Raw genomic sequence first — 22,401 nt, forward strand, 5'->3', positions numbered from 1 at the left:
ATTTGTATCATGAAAAGCGCTATACAAATAAAGGTGAACTGAATTGAAAAGACATCATAAAAATAATCCATATGATATTAAAGTAATCGAGCAGTTTAATCTAAGTCTTCTTCAGAGAAATTATCACTTTATATGATGAACAGATTTAATTTAGGCTTTTATTCGCATAATTGATCAACGCACATACATAGCGAATATCAAATATGGTCAATGGAAGCTCAAACTTGATGCTTGCTTGATGCACTGGAACATGTCAAGCATGTACGTTTAAGCTTCCTTTGATCATTTTCAATGGATGGACAAAAAATTAGGAGAGAATATTAAACATAATTTCATTTGCATTCTGAAGATGAATGAATGGGTTTGGAACAACATAAGGGTGAGTAAATGGTAAGAGAATTCTCATTTTTAGAAAAACTAACCCTATCAGAGGGACGTCACAAGCTTTTATTTCCTGGATTAAATTTGATCTTATTTCTTCATAATAGTCTATGTTTCCTTGAAGGCAATGAAGAAATCCAAGTGTTCTATTTGTTTTCCTTTGTCAGAGTTTTACTACCAGAGCACTTCTGAAAACACTAGATTTCTGTGATGGAAGCAAGTGGTCGATGGACGGAGAAGCCCGAGGGAGAGAAAGGCTTTGCCTGTGTAAATAAATCACCTGTATCATTGATTCATTTATAGATTAATTCAATATGAGCTGCATCAGCTGTGACGGTCTGACTTTGATTGATGAGTTGTGGAAAGTTCTTTTGGGAAAAAAAATAAACCAACTCAGTATTAAAAAATTCTATTTCTGGCCTGTCTTTGGAAATCAAGTAATAGCTAATGTTCCAAATAGGAACTATGGGCCCTGCTTTCTGTGGATCTGCCCAACTAAGTGCTTCTGACACTTTAACAAAGATCAAATAATCAGCCAATGATGGCCAGAGCAGTGCTCTTTCCTTTCTCTAATTGACTGTGGCAGGGCCAAAGTCTTTACATACATTTATGATTTCACCACAGGTGAGTCATGGGGGAGCCACATAATCATATTAAAATGGTGACAAACTGTGTCATATACCATATTTCCTACTGTTCAGGTTTCTCTTCATAAGGTTTTTAATCCCATGGCACATGATCAAAAAAAAATATGGATTGCCTCATTTATTTTTGTAAGTTGCCAAAAATATATGATCAGTCTACCCAAAATGGACATGGAAATTACAAAATTGAAAATGTATATTCTTGCCCAGTTGAAGAAATTTGTCTAAATATATTTCAATATATTATTTATTATTACATAAATATATAATGCACATTTATTTTTGCTCTAAGGACTACTATACAGTATTTAGTTATTATATAGAGGAACGTGTTAGGCTACTTCTTTTTCCCCCTCTGTTAGCTGGTTGAGACTCTTTCTCTTTCAGAATGAGAAATGAGAACTTCTGAAGTGTTTGTTTGCTTGACACAGTCTGCATTCGATGAATAAACCCCTGTGTAGATATCACACAGTTTGCAGCATGAACAGCTTCATTTATTGATAGGAAGTATGTAGTTTTTCCACACTCCATCACTGTAACTCGCTGTCTACATGCCTATTTTATGAGCAGAGAAAGGTTTTCAATTGTATTTGTGCACCCACTTTATATTAGGTTTATTTATTTAATTCATTATACAATGAAAAGTGCTGATTATCGCATTATTATGGGGAAGTCATGGCCTAATGGTTAGAGAGTTTGCCTCCTAACCCTAAGGTTGTGGTTTCAAGTCTCGGGCCGGCAATACCACGACTGAGGTGCCCTTGAGCAAGGCACCGAACCCCCAACTGCTCCCCGGGCGCCGCAGCATAAATGGCTGCCCACTGCCCCGGGTGTGTGTTCGCGGTGTGTGTATGTTCACTGCTGTGTGTGTGCACTTTGGATGGGTTAAATGCAGAGCACAAATTCTGAGTATGGGTCACCATACTTGGCTGTATGTCACGTCACTCACTTCACTCACTAACTTATTATATTTAGAACTACTCTCTTGGCATTGTAGCGAAGATCTCACGAAAACTTTCATCATAACTAACAGTGAAATCAAAATGTTAATAAGAGACTTGTTTAGCAGTGTAAAGTGTGTAATTGATTATAATGGGAGTTTTTACGAAAATTCAAAAATCAGATCACCGAAGGACAGATCAATGGTGATGATTTTGAAAAAGGTACTATTCTTCATTGTTAGCTTATAATGTGAATAAATAAGGTTAACATTCTTTACATTAAATACTTATTATCATTGTTTTTGCCTTTAATTTGATAGGACAGTGTAGAGAGGACAGGAAGTGAAATGAGACTGGGAAAGATCAGCAAGCCAGGACTCGATCTCAGGATGACCGAAGCGTGACCAAAACGCAACCGCGCCGCATGTTGCCACAAGGCTATTGGCAGCAATAACATTCCTTATATCAATACCTTTTTAACTTAAATGTTTAAAGTAATGTATTACAGGGCTCCAAACTGCGACTAAAACAGTCGCATTTGCGAGCATAAATATTAATTTGCGACTGACGTTTTTATCAATACCTTTTTAACTTAAATGTTTAAACGACTCCCCGCCGAAAGCTCCTCAGGATTTAACCGCTAAAAAGTTATGATTTGCTTCATTCTAGCAGCGCCCCGTCTGTGATAAAACGAACTCGGGCCGAAGGTTAATACACACAACTACACCGAGTGATCGGCCCATAGAGAAAAAGCCGTCTTTCAGCCAGAAGTGTTTTGTAGAGTCGGTGCGGCTCTGGTCCATTATCTTCTCACCGATGCCGAGACTGAACTGACAGAGAAGCATTTCAGCCAGAATCAGCCCGAGTGTTATTGCTATCTGGGTATATATTTACATGTTATAACTTAAAAATTTGAATGTAATGCCTTTTTTCCTAATTGTTTTGCGATCAAATCTTTTGTTATGTTCACATATTAAACTGAGACGATGCGCATCAAAGTTTTAGTGGAAAAAGAGAGTTTCAGACAGTCCTCTTCTCTGCCGCACATTAATGCTGACGCACACAGCCTGATAAACGCAGCTCCGCTGTGCAGCGAGAGAGAAATGACGGAGACGTAAGAAGGGAAAGTGCAGAAAATACAGCGTCTGTTTCGTGCACAACTTGAACAAACTAGAACAGGTAAAGCTGTCAGCTGTGTGAATATTGGCAATATCGTTAACAATTCTCGTTTATAATAATTACTCACAGTTATCACAAAAAAAACTCTGTGCTTTGTAACTTTTTAATAAAAAGTACCAGCTTTAAAATTATTCCGAATTTATAACGAAATTCAAACAATGCAGTTTTGGCGCTCCTTAATGGGGCGGCGCGGTCGCTTTAGCGCCTCAGTTCAAAGGGCAAGTGAACCCATTTAATCTTTCTCTTTACTAATATAGTATATAATGAACATGAATTAACATCAAAAGGTAGGCTATTTTATAAGAGAGCCTACAGTACAACTTACTGAAATGTCTCATGTGTGTGGAGCCCAAGCTACACTCAGTGGCCAAGTGATTCTTTTATGCTCCATGATACGGGTACAGACTCTGTGTAATGAACAATTCTTTGTGACTGTAGATTTCAAGCTGGAAAAGACATTTAGTTCCCACTTTAGTGAACCTTAGTTCCCCAGGTCATCTACAAGATGGATTTAAATGCTGATAAAGTCAAGAAAAGATGAGACCTAAACACATGACAGTATGATTGAAAATGTTGAAATGTAAATAAATAAATAATAATAATAATCGTAAATAAATAAAACACGTTTATTTCTGTGGCACCTAAAAAAAATTATTTGGCTCCTAAGTTTTTTTCTTATAGGAGCCAATGGCTCCTTACTCGATTTTTTTGTTTGGAGCCCTGTATTAGTATACATAGAAAGAAACATTTCACAAGATTAATAAATGCTGTAAAAGTATTGCTATTTTTAATTTATGTTAACTATTTTGTCAGATTTTTTTATATTACCAGTTGAATAAAAAAAAGTAAAGAAAACAGTTAAATAAAATGGTGTAAACTCAAAAAGTACATTACTCATAGTGATTCTAAAAACAACACAACAAACATTTAATACAAAAAGGCAAATGTGGAAATTAAAATAAATAAAAAAAAAAAACAGTATTTGAAATGGTAAAACTCATTATTGAAGCAGAGAGGCAGAGGTTTCTCATCACCTTTCAGTTCATTACTTTCCGACAGATCTGTTTACCTTTGCTGGACTGACGTGAACGATAACGAGCTAAAATGATGTTGTGAAAAATGGGCAGAGCATCAATCAATACGAGAGCAGAGACATTGTGCCATAATTTCCAGCTAAATTACTCCACCCGCTTGGTAGGCGGTGAACTGCGCTTTGTTATGCTATGAATCAAAGCCAGATGAGATGAATGACTGTGAGCACTGAGTTAATGTTCCTGTGTGAGAGTGATGAGGGTCTGCTGATGCCTCCATATAGCTGCAATGCAGGAACATGAACAAAATTGTAATAAGCTAAATGATCATCACTGTGCTTTAAATGCGTCACAACATCTACAAACTGAGTGACATAGATTTTGTTGACTTGCAGGTCAGATATAGTCTCAAGTCTCAATTTATTTATAAAGCACAATTAAAAACAACTACAGTTGACCAATGTACTGTACAATGTTGTAAAAGACTTATAAAAACATGTATACAAACCAAGCAAACATCAGACAACAAACAACATCACAAGTCATAGGCTATAGTGAAGAGATACGTTTTTAACTTTGATTTAAAAATATGCAATGTTGGTGCAGTTCTAATATAGATCAGTAACATGTTCCAAAGTTTAGGTGCGCCTATGGCAAAAGCTCGATCACTCCTGACTTTGGAGCAGTTAACAAACTCTGGATGGCAGACCTAAGAGTTCTTTCTGGATGATATTCACACAACAGGTCAGAAAGGTAAAGGGGAGCAAGGCCATTTAAACATTTAAAAAGGCAAAAGCACTTTAAAATCAAATCTAATGTGTACTGGGAGCCACTGTAAAGACATTAGCACAGGAGTAATATGTTCATATTTACGAACACCAGTTAAAAGACGTGCAGCCGCATTTTGGGACATTTGTTATCTAGATATTGAAGAACTGTTTATTCTCAGATACAGGGAATTACAGTAATCAATTCTAAAAGAAATAAAAGCATGAATTGCAGTTTCAAAGTGCTTAAAAGAAAGGAAGGTCTTCACTTTAGCCAATGTTCTTAACTGGTAAAAACTTGATTTGACAAATACATTTATTTGCCTATCAAATTTAAGTGCAATTTCGAAAAAGACGCCTAAGTTTTTTACACATGATTTAACTGAAGAAGATAAAATACCCGTATTTACATGACAAATGTTTGGGACTTTAGAAGAGCCCAACAAAATTATATCTGCTTTACTCTCATTTATATTTAAAAAAATCAAAGACATCCAGCAGTGATAGTTACAAGCCATGCTTTTCAAAAATAGAGGGTAAAGGAAGCATATATAAAGAAAACAATAAAGGGGCCAAAATAGAGCCTTGGGGGACACCACAAGTCAGGGGGACCGCCCCAGAAAAATATCATCCAATATTGATTGAGAAGGTTCTATTTGATATATTCTATAAAAAATACAAATAAAAATTCTATTTGGTTCTACATAATTTCTATATAACTGCTGTCTTGGTTGGCTTGCATACAATGATTATACTGTAGCCAAAGTAATGTTTGAAAAGGATTGTGACATCATTAACATTCCCAAATCCAAGATTTTTTTTTTTTTTTATAATTCTTCTCCCTGATCGCCGGTGGTCGCTTCCTGTTTCTCACACAAAGCTACTGCATAACATCAGACTTGGAATGTAGTACACAAAATGTATAGATCACTTGAAACTTTAATGGTGCTTTTGTGTTAATTTTTGGGGTAAAACTATCCCTTTACAAGCAAGAAGTTTATCATTTCATCAGACATTTGATTAAAAATCACAATTGTTTAGGTAAAAAAAAAAAAAAAAAATCTATATGCATACATGAAATTCATGAATTCACAGTAAGATCAATAACGCATTTAGAAACAGCTAAATGTGAATTTTCATTTCATGCTGACTTTAAAAGGTAAGTAAATCTGAAATTGATGCTACCACAACAATTGGCAATAATTAAGCGACATAAATAAATAAACAACTTTAGTGAGTTTTTGCCATTTTTGTGTGCAATATGTGTTTAATTGTCTCTGAAGCGTTTGTGGCTGAGACTAGAGCATGAAGAGAGCTTCCATATCTGCACAGCCTTAAGCAGCTGATTAGAGGAGACAGCTCAATGAAGCTCAAACCAAATCAGACTGCTTGATTAATCTATCCGCTGATAAACGCCTCCCTCCGTTCACATCAAGTCAACCGTCTGCATGAGTAAAAGACATCACAATCCAGACACATGTCCACAAAGAATTAATCGCCCTCATTCTGTCTTAATTCAGTATTGTAGAGTTGCCCCAAAAACAATTTGGAAACCTTCAGACCCACTTAAACAAGTCTGAAGTCTGAAGTCTGGTTATTTCATAAGAAATCATATCAAAGCAGGTCATCTGCACTTTTGCATAACTTTTCTGAGCAGTTTTTGCAAAGGATTAACATGTTTTTGAGATTTTTTTTTTTTCACTAGATTTATTTATTTATTTATTTATTTTACTTAATTGCAATGAATGTGACTTGTATAATGACTTGTATAAATTTTCAGTATAATGACATTAAATGATTAAATGATACCATTGTGCTTTTTTCAGTTGCTTATAAATATGTTCATGGCTAAAGTCTGAAAACACTGTATTCAGTACAAACTGGGCTACAATAATATATAAATAGCATGCATGTACATGATTTTTTTTTTGAGAAAACAACGTTTATGCGTGGTTAGTGAAAAACTAAAATTTTGAAGTCACTGAAATAAGGTCATAAAACACATACAGAACATTTGTTTACAAGAATGTCAAACCTGGAGCTTGTAGCCTAGAATTTTTACTTCAAAGTGATGTGAAAATCATCTTGTTTACTCACTCACAGAAAACAATAGATTTAAATTTTCTAAGACACTTTTTGTTTGTAAAAGTCATATGCGAGTAGGCGTCAACTATCATGATATTATTGTGATTCACACCTAAGAAGAAAAAGACCCGCATAATGAGCTGCATAATGAGCCTTTCAGTCAGGTGTGTGACTGAGAGGGAAGACTTACAAAAAAGAATGTGAGGACAAAATGTATATAATTTTATGTTTGTAGTTTATTTTGAATATATTTAATTAACCCACAAAATAATTTGAGATTCACTTTCGAGTGCAGTTAAACAGTTTATTAGGAACAATCAAAGCTGACTTTCAAAGCTGAATTTTCTACTCAAAAAAAAAGTTTCCGTTTTTTTTTTTTTTTTTTTTTTTTGATAAATTGAAAGAACAACAATGTAACATTTATCGTATTAATTGTTTTTATTTATCATCATGTGTGTGCTAAATAAAAGTTTTAATTTCTATATATACTGACTCCCAGCTTTTGAATGGTATAGTGTATATTGTTAAACTTGGAGTAAGAGTGGAGTAATGATGCTGAAAATTTAGCTTTGATCACAGGAATAAGTTAAACTGTAAAATATATTCAAATAGAAAGCAGTTATTAAAATAGTAAAAATACTTTATTGCTTAAAGTTAAAAATAAAATACTGCTTTAGCAAACTGGTATTGACTGGTATTGTGTAATGTTGAAATATATAAATGAACATCACATAACTAGCATTTCCAAAGTGTATAATTGTTTATGTGCTCTCAAATAAACTAAATAATAAACTACATTATTAACATTATTGTGATGGTCACTGATACTAGTAGTACAGTAGAACATTTAGGTTATGTGAATGAAACTTCATAATGTTTCACTTGATTATACATTTAGTCAGGAATTATAGTTTGGAAAAAGTCCAACTAGTTAAATGTGTACTCGTTATGTGAAACTAAGCGCTTCATTCTTTTTTCTGAGGAAATCCAAAACTCATATCCTGAGGTAATCCTCAGCGTATCTTCTTGGGGTGAATTATGTCTTATTCCTCTCTTACTCTTACAACTTGAACAGTCTCGCTGCTTTGTTTTCTGTGGTATGGGCATATACAAGACGCAAGCTTCAAGTGAAACATTATAATCTCAATACCATGTTTAGCGCGTGGGCATGGTCGCATTAGATATAATGAAGGGAGACGTGAAAGACGGACATCGTGTTGTTTTCATATGGATTACTTTATCACAGAATATTTGTTTTCGGTAGCACTTGCTTGGTTTAAAAGTAGACATGTCAAGCTTTCTATAGATATACAGTACAGACCAAAATTTGGAAACATTACTATTTTTAATGTTTTTGAAAGAAGTTTCTTCTGCTCATCAAGCCTGCATTTATTTGATCAAAAATACAGAAAAAACAGTAATATTGTGAAATATTATTACAACTTAAAATAATAGTTTTCTATTTGAATATACTTTAAAAAAATAATTTATTCCTGTGATGCAAGGCTGAATTTTCAGCATCATTACTCCAGCCTTCAGTGTCACATGTAACATCCAGTCTATCACATGATCATTTAGAAATCATTCTAATATTCTGATTTATTATGAGTGTTGGAAACAGTTCTGCTGTCTAATATATTTGATGAATAAAAGGTTAAAAAGAACTGCATTTATTCAAAATAAAAAAAATTCTAATAATATATATTCAAATAATATATTTTCTTTACTATCACTTTTTATCAATTTAACACATCCTTGCTGAATAAAAGTATTGATTTTATTAAAAAAAAAAGAATGGAAAAAAAAATTACTGACCCCAAATTACTGACCAGTAGTGTATATTGTTATTACAAAATATTTATATTTTAAAAACATAGCTTCTTTAATTTTTTTTTTTTTTTTTTAACTTTTTTATTCATCAAAGTATCCTAAAAAAAAGTATCACATGTTCTGAAAAAATATTAAGCAGCAGAACTGTTTCCAACTTTGATAATGAATCATCATATTAGAATGATTTCTAAAGGATCATGTGATAATGATCCTAAAAATTCAGCTTTGCATCACAGAAATAAATGATAATTTAAAGTATAATAAATGTAAAAACAATTATTTTAAATTGTACTAATATATCACAATATTAAATTTTTTTCTGTATTTTTGATCAAATAAATGCAGGCTTGATGAGCAGAAGAAACTTCTTTCAAAACATTAAAAATAGTAATGTTTCCAAACTTTTGATCTGTACTGTATTTCTCATGTCTCTTCATTGAGTATTCACTGAGTTACAGTTCATTTTAATGACGTGTTTCTAAATGAAGATCACCGCAGACCAAGGCTGCAGACAGCGCACCTTGTTTGTTTTCTTTATTTTATAAATGCACAAAGTTTTGTTGTTATTATGTGTGGATACAAATAAAAGTAGACCCTTTACAGATTTGATTGATGTATTGCTCTTATCTGTACGTTCAAAACTGAAAGTGTAATTTAAGTTCTTTTCGGGTTTATCAGGAGAAAATGCCTCATAACGCGTATACGTGGGATTGACTCCAGAGGGTTAAAGAACAAATAAAATGATTATTTAAAAGTAATTATGAAATGACATATGAAGACGCAAGCAAGTCCTACTTAAAGCGATAGACTCATAAGTGCATTACCGCTAGGGATGGGCGATATGGGCTTAAAAATGTATCACGATAATTTCTGATATTTACTGCGATAACGATATCAATGACGATAATTTAGGGAATCCTGTTTTTTTTTAGAGAAAAGTATTATCTTTCCTAGTTTTACCCAAAATAGGGTGTTTGTGAGCAGTACACACGACTATTTATTTCATACTGGAAGCCGGAGGGCGCCCTTGCGCAGAAACTCCACATATGCACAGTAGAAGTAATGCTCCAGGAAATCACTAACATGGACAGAGGTATCCAGTGATCGCTGTAGCTGAATAAAACACAGATAGAGAAATATTGACTGAGGAAACCTGAAGACAATAAACACGGGATTGCACAAAATACATGGTCTGTGTTCTTCAAGCAATCTTGGGTATTTTCATAAGAATAAAGTATATATTTATCATGCAATGGTATCGACATAGCCTTTATCACTGTATATAATGCTATAAAATAGTATGATTTCTGCACTTATTCTGTGATTACGAAACCACATCTGATCTCAAAAATAAGTTTATTGAAACCTGTTATGAAGTTTTAAATATGGAGAAAAAGCACGTCAATAAATAATATCTTTGTTGGACAACAGGTTTGTAAACGACTCATACACATGTAAAACTGTATTGCACACGTGCTACTGTAGTACATTTACTCAAGGCTCAGACCGATTTTTGTCGCACCTGTACAGTGTTATCCAAACCTTGTTCCAGATTGTAGGAGGAGCTGCTCAATTTCACGTCCGCATTCCTTCACATCACTCCACACAGTCCGCACACAGAAATGTGTCATCAACTGAACTTTATCGTTATTATCGTGGGAAGACTAATTTTTACCGTGGGGAGAATTTTTACCGGTATATCGCAAACGATAAGATATCGCCCATCCCTAATTACCGCCACCTATCTCTCAAATAGAACATTAACACTCTATCTAAAATCTCAATCAGGAGTGTCAATGGTCCACTTGAGAGATAGGTGGCGGTAATGCACTTATAAGTCTGCGATCGACCATAAAGCAAGCAAGAAGAAGATGATGCAGGCTGCTGTGAAGCGCGTTCACACGAGTTCTAAGAGTTCGGACATTGCGTGAATCAGAGGTAAAAAAAAAAGCTATATAAATACTGTTCAGTTTCTTGCACAGACCGATCGTTTTGTGTCTTTACACATCAATGTATCGTCACGAGCCGCAGGGTTTAATTTGGATTTTTCTGTGCATGTTTTTTTGTTTTTTTTTCTCATAGATTCTAGATAGGATTTCGCCTTGTTTTCATTTCGGCTTGTCAGCATTCAAAAAAAAAAAAAAAAAAAACAAAACCTTTCCAGATAAATCGCACCATCCGGATGAAGTGAATTTGATTGTGGTTGGATGAGAAGTATAAACATAAACCATTCCGACACCCTGTTGGTTTGTACGCGATCCATCGCACCTGCACATGACATAAATCACATCACACTCCAGCAAGGACATAGCCAATTGGGTTCGTTTATCAAAAAATATATTTCTTAAAAGTTATTATTTCACACTACTGGCTCATATATCAAATGGGTGCTTTCTCTTCTTCCTGCGAAAATTAAGCTACTGTAGGTAGTTCGGTAGCGAGACGTTTGAATAAATTAGCGTTTGCGATTGACAATGTTGTGATAGTAGGCTATACCAACTTTGTAACTCGTTACCCCACTAACACTGGACATAGTAGACCTATGTATCGAATACAGAAAGCTATCAATCCATAAGGTATTAGGATTATGAGTTATTTTTCTTTATTTTATTTTATTTTTTATTTTTTTTATTAATCACTTGGATTAATCATTCATTTTGACAGCACTAATGTTTATTGTATATATAGAAAACCATACAAGGGTAATTGTTACTAAGCCTGCCCTGGGTACACCAATTTTCTTGTCCATTGCCCTCGCAGATTCCTGCAGCTAAGCTTGGATTTACATTTACATTCCATTAAAGGTTATTGATGACATTTCTCTTAAGTTTGACTTTTTGCACCATTACAATACTTAGTGGCAACTAGTCATCATATCTCTAGTTCTTTAATGCATTTGCATTGTACTAAAGTGCGTTCATTTTCAATGGGCATATATGCGGCTGAAACAGGTAGCCTAGTGCATCCCAAATTTTTCAACATGAATATTTTAATATAACATTATAGTCATTATGGCCTATGGCTTTTAGAAAAATGTTTTTTGAGGAGGTGGGGTAGTGCACAATATAGGCCCCTGTGGCGCGACCTAAGCTTTTGTTCTTAATGGCATTTTTTCTCCTTACATTACTTTTACTTTTATACTTTAAGTAGTTTTGAAACCAGTACTTTTACACTTTTACTTGAGTAAAAAGCTTGAGTTGATACTTCAACTTCTACAAAAGTCTTTTTAAACCCTAGTATCTATACTTCTACTTGAGTAATGAATGTGAATCCTTTTGACACCAGTGTTTTTAGGTGAACTATCCCTTTAACTCCCTGGGGTCGAAGGTGGTCTGTCTCGTATTTTCTTATGACCGCAAAAATAACTAAATATACTTTAATTGTACAGGTAAGAATAAGGTATCGTTTGAAACTGCAAAGGCTCTACTTTTATTTGTGTATAGTTATAATAACAACAAAACAATGTGTTTTTGTAAAATAAAGAAAATAAACAGGTGCGTTCTCTGCCGTCTCGGTCTCTGTCACCTCTTTTCACAGACACGTAAATAAAACAACCTGAATCTCCACGAATACTTGTCTCAAAACATGAGAAATAGTATCTGTAAAGAAAGCTTGAAATTTCCAAAACAAATTTTCTCTGTTAAAGTAATCCATATAAAACCAACGTAATGTCCAGTTTTTCCCGTCTCAACTCATTAACTCTAATGCGGTCACGCCCATCAAATTCTAAACATCATGTAAACGCCCACATCATCTGTAAACAGACGTGAAGAGTTCATCCCGGCTACTTTTTGTTTCTGGAACTTGGGTCGACAAATCAACTCATATTAAGCAAACTGAATAAAATATAAATTTAAATCTTATAAATTTTAATTTAATTGCAATTAACTGTCTGAGCAGTAAATTAAGTGAATTAAGTATATATTTTTTCAAATATATTATTTTTGTAACAAGTACTCATTTTAAAAGTATACACAAGTGTACTTCTTTTTAACAAGGGTGAGTGGATGTATGATATAATTTCTCAAGTTCACACAGGTGTCCTTGCAGATGATCAAACCACACATTTCACAACCACAAAGTGTCACAATATTTTTTGTCTCATTTTTAACACTACATCTATAATTTCAAACCTATTTTTTAATGTTTTGTTTGAAAAGTATGCTGATGCTTTCTTCAAAATAAAGTCCACTTGTTACGATTATGTCATCTAAAGTTGTTACATGCAATCAGACAAGACAAGACATTACTATACGTTCAGATAATGTTTGCAGTCACTGTACTTGGAAACTACTACCTCTTTAAACCTAAACCTCTTTATTTGGGTTTCAGGAAGATCTTGATTCTCAATGTTTGAAATTCAAGACTTTAAATTAAATAATCAATACTTTAGTTTTACCTTGAAGAGGAAATTAGTAATGCACAAGCCTGTATTTCACTGCCTCTCAGAATTGATTATGTGCACAATGAGAATTATAGTACGTTTGTGACTCAATGCTAAGATAATCTCTGCAATCGTATCAGATACTGGGCTGATAATGAAAGAAACGCAATAGAGGAAATCAAATGTCTGCTGATGAGAGCACTTACTGCTGATCCACTTGGCATTCGGGTCATGAACTTTGAAGTCTTTCTTGAAGATTTCTTCCACAGTAACTTTCCCCTTAAAGGCCAGGCTATCGTCCTCACCTATAGGGAGAAATACAGGACAGAAAAGACTTTTAGCTAGTGATGGGAGAAACAAAGCTTTCGAAACTTTGAAAATAGTGTAAATGTAAGTTAAACTCAGCTCAAACATGCATCAAAAACCAAACAACAGATCACAAACCAACTGGAAATGTTTTTTTTTTTTTTACTTCAGTCTATTATATATAATTACAAATAACCAAATACTATTAAATACGAAGTGTCTGTGTTTGTGTATTAAATTGTAGGACTTGTTTGTTTTATGGAGAGTTATTGGTAATTTGGCCAATAAGAGACAATTAACCATAACTCTTCCTTTTTATTATACAATTGTGTCACTAAAATGTCTATAAATTTATTAAACTGATCAAACACTGTGCCCATATATATGCTTACTTACATACTATATAGTATTATGTGAGCTAAGTAGTATGTCCAAATTCATAGTATTCATAAAACAGATGAAAAATACACAGATGACCAACTACTTCCGGAAGGATTCTGAAGTGTGCATCTGATGGACACTTTACTATTCGATGAGGCCACAGGAGAGGATTTGTGAATGGAAATGAAGCAACGCAGCTGACACATTACAAGAGCAACATTTTAGATGTTCAAAATATGTCCGATTTTAATTCATACTATATAGACCTAATTTTTGAATGGTTGTTTTTGATTTTGTATGCAGTGACAGATGGTGGTTCATGGGTTTACAGACAGCGCTGCCTAGTGGCGAATCTGCAAAACAAAAAAAAAACGTACCTATACGTATGAAACGCTGAGGCAGTAAAACTCTGACAACTTTTATTCCTTTTCAAACAAAGTATGATTTACAGGGCCAGAGTTTTGATTAACAAAGCATAATTTTCACACAATTACGTCAGTTAGCATCACATATACAGCTTCATATGTATGGGTTTTCTAATTCAGTAGGTTTGCTCGGTAGCTCACCCGATACGGCGTTGCACTTGTGAGATGAAGTGCTCCAATAAAAATCCCATGAAACTACAGTTCTACAGCTCAAACCCACATATAAGGAATCTTAAATAGCTTGATTGCATCAGTGAATGCATATTTGCATTATCAGTAAGGTTTAGGGTTGGGTTTAGTGTAGGGAATATTTCCAACACAGTTGAACATTAGCCTTTTAGCGACACCCCCCAGACATTTGAATTCTGAACCGCCCCAAAACGTACCTTAAGCAATGTAATAAAAAAAAAAACACAGCAATACATGCCTGTACCAATCAGTGATGTGCAGGTCAATGTATAAAAAACCCGCACCCGACCGACGTTTTCAACTAACCTGCCGGCAAGTCGGACCGCAAAAAAATAAAAATAAAATATTGTACCCGACCCGCTTCCTGACCCGCATTTTTTAAAAGTAGTAAATGCTCATCGTAGCGCAGGGGCGTAGAATTAGAAGGGGACGCCAGAGACGTGTCCCTACCAATGTCCAGTGACTGCCAAACAATTAAATATATGTATATGTTTTGTAATTTCGCATCTGATGATGCATCTGAAACATCATACCATTGACATTATTACCTAAGAAGTTAAAGTAAATAGGCTACATTAGAAAACAGCGCGCTTTCAAGGACGCACATTTATTATTTTTAATAAACAGCTGATGATACTGAACTGCAGCGTGCCGGTTAGAGCGGTTCTCGTTCTCGAGTCAAGAACCGGTTGCATCGGTTTTCAGATCACCAGTACACTGAACCAAGAACCGTTTCTGTCGGATGCGTCCGATTTGAGAACCAATGAGCTGATGATACTGCGCATGCGTGATTCAGCGTGAAGCAGACTGACACACAGCGCGTCTGAACCGAACTGTTTCTTTTGGTGATTGATTCTGAACTGATTCTGTGCTAATGTTATGAGCACGAGTAAAACGAAGGCTTGAATGAAGGGCAATCAGGCGAAACGTAAGTTTATTTAATAACAAATACATCGAAATGGATTGTGTATAGTAAGTGGATCATGGTTTCTGCGCTGATGACACCTAATTTATTTACTTTATAGGCTATCTTCAAGACTTAAATCCTCGTATGCACATTATTGCTGTTACTGTATTTGGGTGCGTTGTTGAAAAACTTAATTGTAAACTTTTCATGATTATGAGGTTTTTAACTGACTAAAGTTATGATTACTGACTTTATATATTTGAATGTTTGATAGACTTGACACCATTACGTCATCGCCAATGACGTCACTACGTCGAGCGTAAAAGAACCGGTGAACCGTTTTTTTCAACCAGTTTATTGAATCGAACTGTCCGAAAGAACCGGTTCGCGGAAAAAAACGAACTTCCTATCACTAGACTGAGCTCATGCGTCATCTTCGCGCCAGTTATTCAGCCAATAAAGTGTAGGCCTATGTATTTCAAAATTGTGTCTAGTACTATATAAATTACAAAGGTTTAATTGGCATCTTTATTTTCTAACGACCCGACCGACCGCGACCCGAATATCATTAAAAATATTTTTGGATGACTCGTAACCGTGGGTAACCGCGGGTGACCGCAGGCACCCACTCATTTTGGATCAACCCGCGCATCACTGGTACCAATGTAATAAAAACATGGCTACGGTCACATATTGAATGCGCATTTTAGCGCCACTCACTGAATATTTCACATTGAAACTGCTGCGAAACATGCAGTAAGGTTTGTAATATTGGTGTTGAAGAACCATCACCACAAGCACATATCTTCAATGAGCCTGGGTTGAATAAGAAACATACCTTTCATGGTATAATATGTGCTCTGAATCACTGACTTAAATGATTCGCAAAGGTTTTGAAAGTTCACATCAAGTGTTTGGAAAATGCCCATCACAGCACCAAGACTCCAAGTTTATTTGGTGCAACCCACAATCTTCATGCCTCCATCCTCTGCTCAGTGCATGTCAAAAACTCTAAGCTTTTCAGGTTCATGGGAGGCAAACTATATCTGCATTGGGCTGAATTGGCTGACAGGCTTTTCTTAGAGGGCAGCCTGGTGATTTTTCCTCTAAAAGATACGAGTCTCTTCAGTAATGGCAACTGCAGCTCCTGGGCTTGATGTGAAAACCACAGTGCTCTCTTAACGCTGCACTGGAAAGTTCTGACTGTTCCAGCTTCCAGCAGTGCCTGGGCTCATTATCTCAGCCATACTGCTGGGCTCAGGGCCCAAAGATCGCCTCCTTCAGGCAACCTCTGTTTGACATTACCACTCATTCGTTCAGCATGTGGCGCGAGTGCACCAACTCACCGTCACATCAATACCTAGAGACCGAACATGCGACGTAGTGGAAAACCATTTTAAATTGCACGCATTCAAGAAGGAATGTGGCGGCAGAGCTTTGCATTAAATGACAGCCCCATAAGCTGAGAATGAACACTAGAATGTATTCAGTGTGTTTGACAGAGAAAGCGGGGAAGAATCTATCAACTCGCATGCACTTCATCTCGCTCCAACTAATATTACGCTGTCACTTTGACTCGTGTGTGCGTGCGGGTTCACGCGTGGGCCGGGTACAATTCTCCAGTGCTGCATAGAAAAAAAAAATGGTATTACATGGGAGTAAACACAATCAGGCGTCCCTCCAGGCTCTGCTTTAGACCAACTGAATGTTTTATTATTAAAATAGGCTTTGTGCATTTACAGCTGATGCCAGCACTAACCTCATTTATTTAGTCATAATTCTGCATATCAGATATATGATCACAGAGTGCTTTCGTCTAGCATATGACCCATTTCATATGCATTGAAAGATGCAGAAAAGGCAATATCTGATTTGTTTCACTTTGCGGTCAGGACGAGCAGTTTTGTACATCCTAAATGTGAAGAGTGCAGAAGACCATACATCAGAACCCCACAGAAATATACTATTTGAGAATAACTAAAAAAGCATGTAGTTTTACATTGCCTAGTGGACTATGGTTTGGTCATTTCTGCAGCTTATTTTGGCCAAGAGCTGCCCATTTAAACAGGAAAGGGCTGTCTGACTGATGTTAAATGACCAACCGCAGTATATTTTTCTGTATGATATATAGGGGCGGATAAATGTGCATTTGGACATAACAAAGAGCAGAATACACACTTGTGCCCAAGAATATCTCATTTATTTGTTACTAATAGAGTTCCACACGACCAATAATACGACAGATGAATTTCCAGAAAAAAATATTGATATGTCCAGGTTTTTTCATGGCAATGGTAACCTAATAGACTCAACAAAGACTTGAATCCATAAACTTTGCATATTCCAGTACTATTCAAAAATGCATACAAATCTATTTAAATATACAATAAATGGAATAAACCTCTTCTGTGATAAGCATGTTTTTTCCCTTATTTTATATTTATTTATTTTTCTTAATGGTCAAATCTAAGATATAGGCAAAATGTCAGGGTGATACCACTGATGATAAAAAAGCCTAATTAAAATAGACACATTATTGATAATTATATGTGCCATTTGGCATAAAACAATATAAGAATGAATAAATGCATTATTATTTCTTTATTTACTTTAATGTGTCAGGTTATTTTTTTATTTTTTATGACAAGGCAAGGTTTTAAAATGTCATTTGTAAAAACACATTGATATTTATGAGTTAATAGTTTATGATATTGTCAGCTATCATAGTAAATTGTGTAGACGTTTTTCAAAACCATATGAAATCAGCAGGATTACAAAGAGTATTTCAAAGAACTCAGATAATAAAAAATATCAGAAGTGCTCACTGTAGCAGAATTTGTAAACACAACTTTTTTGTTTCCTGGTGGGCTGTTAAAAACTGCATCAGACACTCCATACAATCCAGGCAATCTGATAGGAGCTTTTAATGTCAGCCACCATTTTTGTGTGCAATATGCACTGGGCGGCCCATGAGCAGTCTGTTGGAATGCTGCCTGAGGCTGATACTAGGAAACATTTAAACGTGAGCAGAAAAATAACTCAGCTGGTAAACCGACACATTACAGAAACATTCAGCTATTAGGCAAACCAGATATAATAATCCTTGCCAATGAGTTCAGTCAAGTGAATTTCAAAGAATGACAACAAAAGAAATGTCCTGGACTCATATTCAAGTCTTATGCCCACTGCTGTGTCTATGTTAGAGCTGACAGCTGAGGGCTGATTTTCTTGCATTGTGCACAGAGGAGAAATGAGCCCAGCTGGTAGCTTCTCTGCCTGGCTGCCTGCTATAGACAGAGCTGAGCTGCCCACCATTGCAGCTAGAGAAATATTCATCACTGTAAATGCCCATTTACGAAGTGCATTGCCATAAGCAGCCATTTAGTGCATAAACCTCAGTAATAGGCCTTTATTATTAGCGAAAAACAGTCCAGCACTCCAGCAAGTGAATGAAGAAGATCTTTGGAGAATTACAAAAAACCGTTGTTCACATGTTGTGGCAGTTTTGGCTCTGCATTTTGCCGGAAACTCCTCCCTTTTCCGTAATGGGTTTTGGGTAATAGCAGCCTAAAAAGCCTGCATGGATGCACACTTACATCTGCCAGAAACAGTTTACCATTCAAGCATTTCTGGCAATCTGTATTTGTCACACTCTGATTTTGTAGGCAATCACATGAACCGCACTTGCTATATAGTATGGAGAGTGCAAACTGGTATGCAGATTGTTGACTGGGTATATTACACTTTAAAGAGCAGAATGTTTCTGTTTACCCAAAAAACATAGTACACATTACCTTTAAAGAGTTTGGGTTCAACTTCAAATTAGAATAATATTTCACACCATTGGTGTTTTTACTGTATTATGACCAAATGAAAGCAGTTTTGGTGAGTGTAAGAAACTTATTTCAAAAACATTTTAAAAAAGCAAGCCAACCCCAAAATGGTACTATACGTATTTAAATTAATTTTACACTATGCACAAGTTTATATAAATTTAGCATTTTAAATCAAAATGTTTACCAACTTTCTGGCAGCCTGATCAAATATGAGTATTCATCCATTAATTCATTCAATCCCCAAAACCAAAGAGATATTACTTAAATCAGTGCTATGCTGCACGTATGTGGTATGTAGTGCAGAAACAGCATGATGTGTATAATATGCAATTTTGCACATACCCTGATTCTTTGAAGATATGTTGTTAGGTTTCTGTGTAAGGAGTTGGTAATTGTAAAATTCATGCATGAATGTCTTTGCATAATATTAGAGTGGTAAAGAAACTCTCCCAGAAATCCACTACCAAGAAAACGGTGAAAATAAGGACCCAGTAGCTGAACACATTAAAATGAGGACAATCACAGGCATTAATGAAAGAACAGCAAGAGCTTTCATAAGAAGCAGAAAATGGGAGATGTTCTCCACTTCAAAGAGTTGGAATGGCTGAATGAAAGGAACTTTTGTTGGTTAAGAAGATCACAGTGTTATCTGTAAGACTGTGCGGATTTCATATGCACTGTTCTTTGTTTGACAGACATGTGGATCCTACTTGTCAGCCCTTCGGCCCAAAGTTAATGAAACGATTAAAAGGAAATGAAGACCTTCCATTTCAGCACGATTCATTATTTTTCTTAATAAATGGTGCTTCGTTGATGTGGAGCAGAAGAACAGAGCATTATTTTCATCATTTGCCAATGTGAAAATGCAACGTGAATGCTGAGGGAGGACAATTATTAAAGGCCATCTGTATTTTTGATGCACTGTCAATGTTTTCATTGAATCTTGCGCTTTAAAAGATGTACACACAGGATTGTCTATGTACTCTGACATTGTTAGTATTCATGAGAGAAGCTGGTGTAACTGATCCAATTCACTGCTGTCAGCTTAGATATCAGCAAAATATTTAAAAGGCGTTTAAAATAACTTTTTTTTTTTTTCTCGGGTGAAAATTCCTCTGGCAGTCGCATTGAAAAATACCTGGAGAGTCAGAAGGTGACTTGGCTCTGCTCTACGCACAAGGAAAGTGCAATTTCTCTAACCACAGGACAGAAGCCGGAAATAACTGTGGGAAGGATATCTGACAGACCCCCCGCTATGGTGCCGCCATGTGCAACAGTTCCTGAGAGATTTGTGAAATCGGAGAAAAAGCAGATTCAATCACAAACCCTCAGAGAAACAAGCTCCTCTGGCATGTCCAATTAGCTGTCATTGTGTCAGTCAAGTGTCAGTCTTCAGTGAGATATGTTTAGTCTAAAAACTTAATAATAAAGCTGGGATAAAAGAAGACCTGACCCAGTTTTCCAGTCAAAGCACTGATCGAGCCCCATCATATCAACCTATCCGTTACATGAAAGAGAGGACGTGTCACAGCAAGACAACAGCGGAGATTGAGAAAAAACACTTGGGCAGGAGGAAATCCAGAGTAACATCAATGGAGTGTGGTAGGGTGTCAGGAGCATTTTGTATCTGGCAGTGTGGATAATGCTGAACTGTTCATCAGCGGGGCAGCGGGGAGGATGGTGAACTGACAGGGGTTCTATTACTATAACCTCCTCCTGGGAGTCGTGGTATAGGCAATGTTTTTAAAGTTGAAATTATTTTAAGAAAAAGAGATTCTTTAAATTTTAAGAAGATTTTATCACAACATGAATACATATAATAAATGCAAAAATAAATCAAATAAATTAAATATAAATATTTAAATAAACATAGCAGACAACAAATGAAAAAATCGAAAATGAAACCAAATAAAAATAAATGATATATTTGATAAGTTTACCTCAACTAAATATTCAAGATTTCTGACCAGAAAACTCCCACAATTTTACTAGTCATTATTAGTTTGGAGCAAAAGACATAAATACATACATTTTTATTTGTTGTTGTTGACTGTTGTTGAATATGATTTTTTTTTTTCAAAGCAACACTAAATCCATATGAACAAAAGTCTATACATTTACTCATTAGAAGCTGAATCTATCTATCTATCTATCTATCTATCTATCTATCTATCTATCTATCTATCTGTCTGTCTGTCTGTCTGTCTGTATGTCTAACTGACCTGCTAATGCTCAAAGGGAACATTTATGGAACTGTAAGGGAAACAGGTCAGTTTAGCTCAAAGGGAATCATTTAAGATTTTAAAGGGAATTTGAACAGAATCACTGTTTCACAGCTGATCACTGAAACGGCCAGCGATTCACTGAACGAGCCGTTTAACATCAAATCTGCGCTGGATATTAATATCCAAAGTATAGTGAAAACACTTAATTAGCACAGTAACAAGATCGGCAGTTTAAGACATTAACTTGTAAACACAAAACACAAGATACTTCTCTTTTCAATATGAATAAGGCTTTATTAGACAAATCTAAGACATATAAACTAATCTAACACATAAGCACACACACCTCACACATTCACACAAGTTGCAGGAAGATAGAAAGTTAGGAAAGAAGGAGTTTAAGAGGATGAAAATGTGAAATCCCAAGTTTACAGCAATACATGAAATTGCATAGACATGAACAACCATTAATCACTTAATTTACCCTCGCACTGAGTTTCTCAATGAGGTTAAAATTATATTAGATAACACCAGTACAGATCAGAGTCTGGAGGTTACTTGCGTTGCCTGTTTAACGGGGTTCCCTTTGTTGTCCTGAAAAGGGGGTTTCCCGAAGTTGCTGATTGGCTGGAAGTTCAGTAGTCGTTGAAGTGACGTCTTGGGAAGCCTGTGGTTGGGCATTGGCTGACGATGCAGAGTTGTGGGCTGGCTGAAGTTTCAGACGGGCACGCGAGGTCAGACTCGGAGACACGGCGTTACAAAACTTAACTCAGAACATGAACTCTCAAACGGAAAAGAAAAGAAACTAAAGTAAAAGAACAGAAGTAAAGTTTGACGAGACTAGGTGGTGTTTCTTCTCATCGTGGCTAAGTATCAGCAGGCGTTCAGGC

The 22,401-nt window shown here is 35.6% G+C and overlaps 1 protein-coding gene across 1 annotated transcript in view; it reads right to left on the reverse strand.

The window, feature by feature from the left end:
* The window catches only part of LOC109049688 (dipeptidyl aminopeptidase-like protein 6), a gene marked incomplete at its 5' end in the record, with an annotated part of 189,900 nt that overhangs the window by 98,873 nt on the left and 68,626 nt on the right, over positions 1 to 22,401 (reverse strand). Inside the window, 1 exon segment of the mRNA XM_042752330.1 lies at positions 13,449 to 13,547. Coding sequence (XP_042608264.1) covers positions 13,449 to 13,547 — 99 coding nt within the window.

Source organism: Cyprinus carpio, chromosome B24 (assembly GCF_018340385.1).
Source record: "Cyprinus carpio isolate SPL01 chromosome B24, ASM1834038v1, whole genome shotgun sequence".
Taxonomy (NCBI): Eukaryota; Metazoa; Chordata; class Actinopteri; order Cypriniformes; family Cyprinidae; genus Cyprinus; species Cyprinus carpio.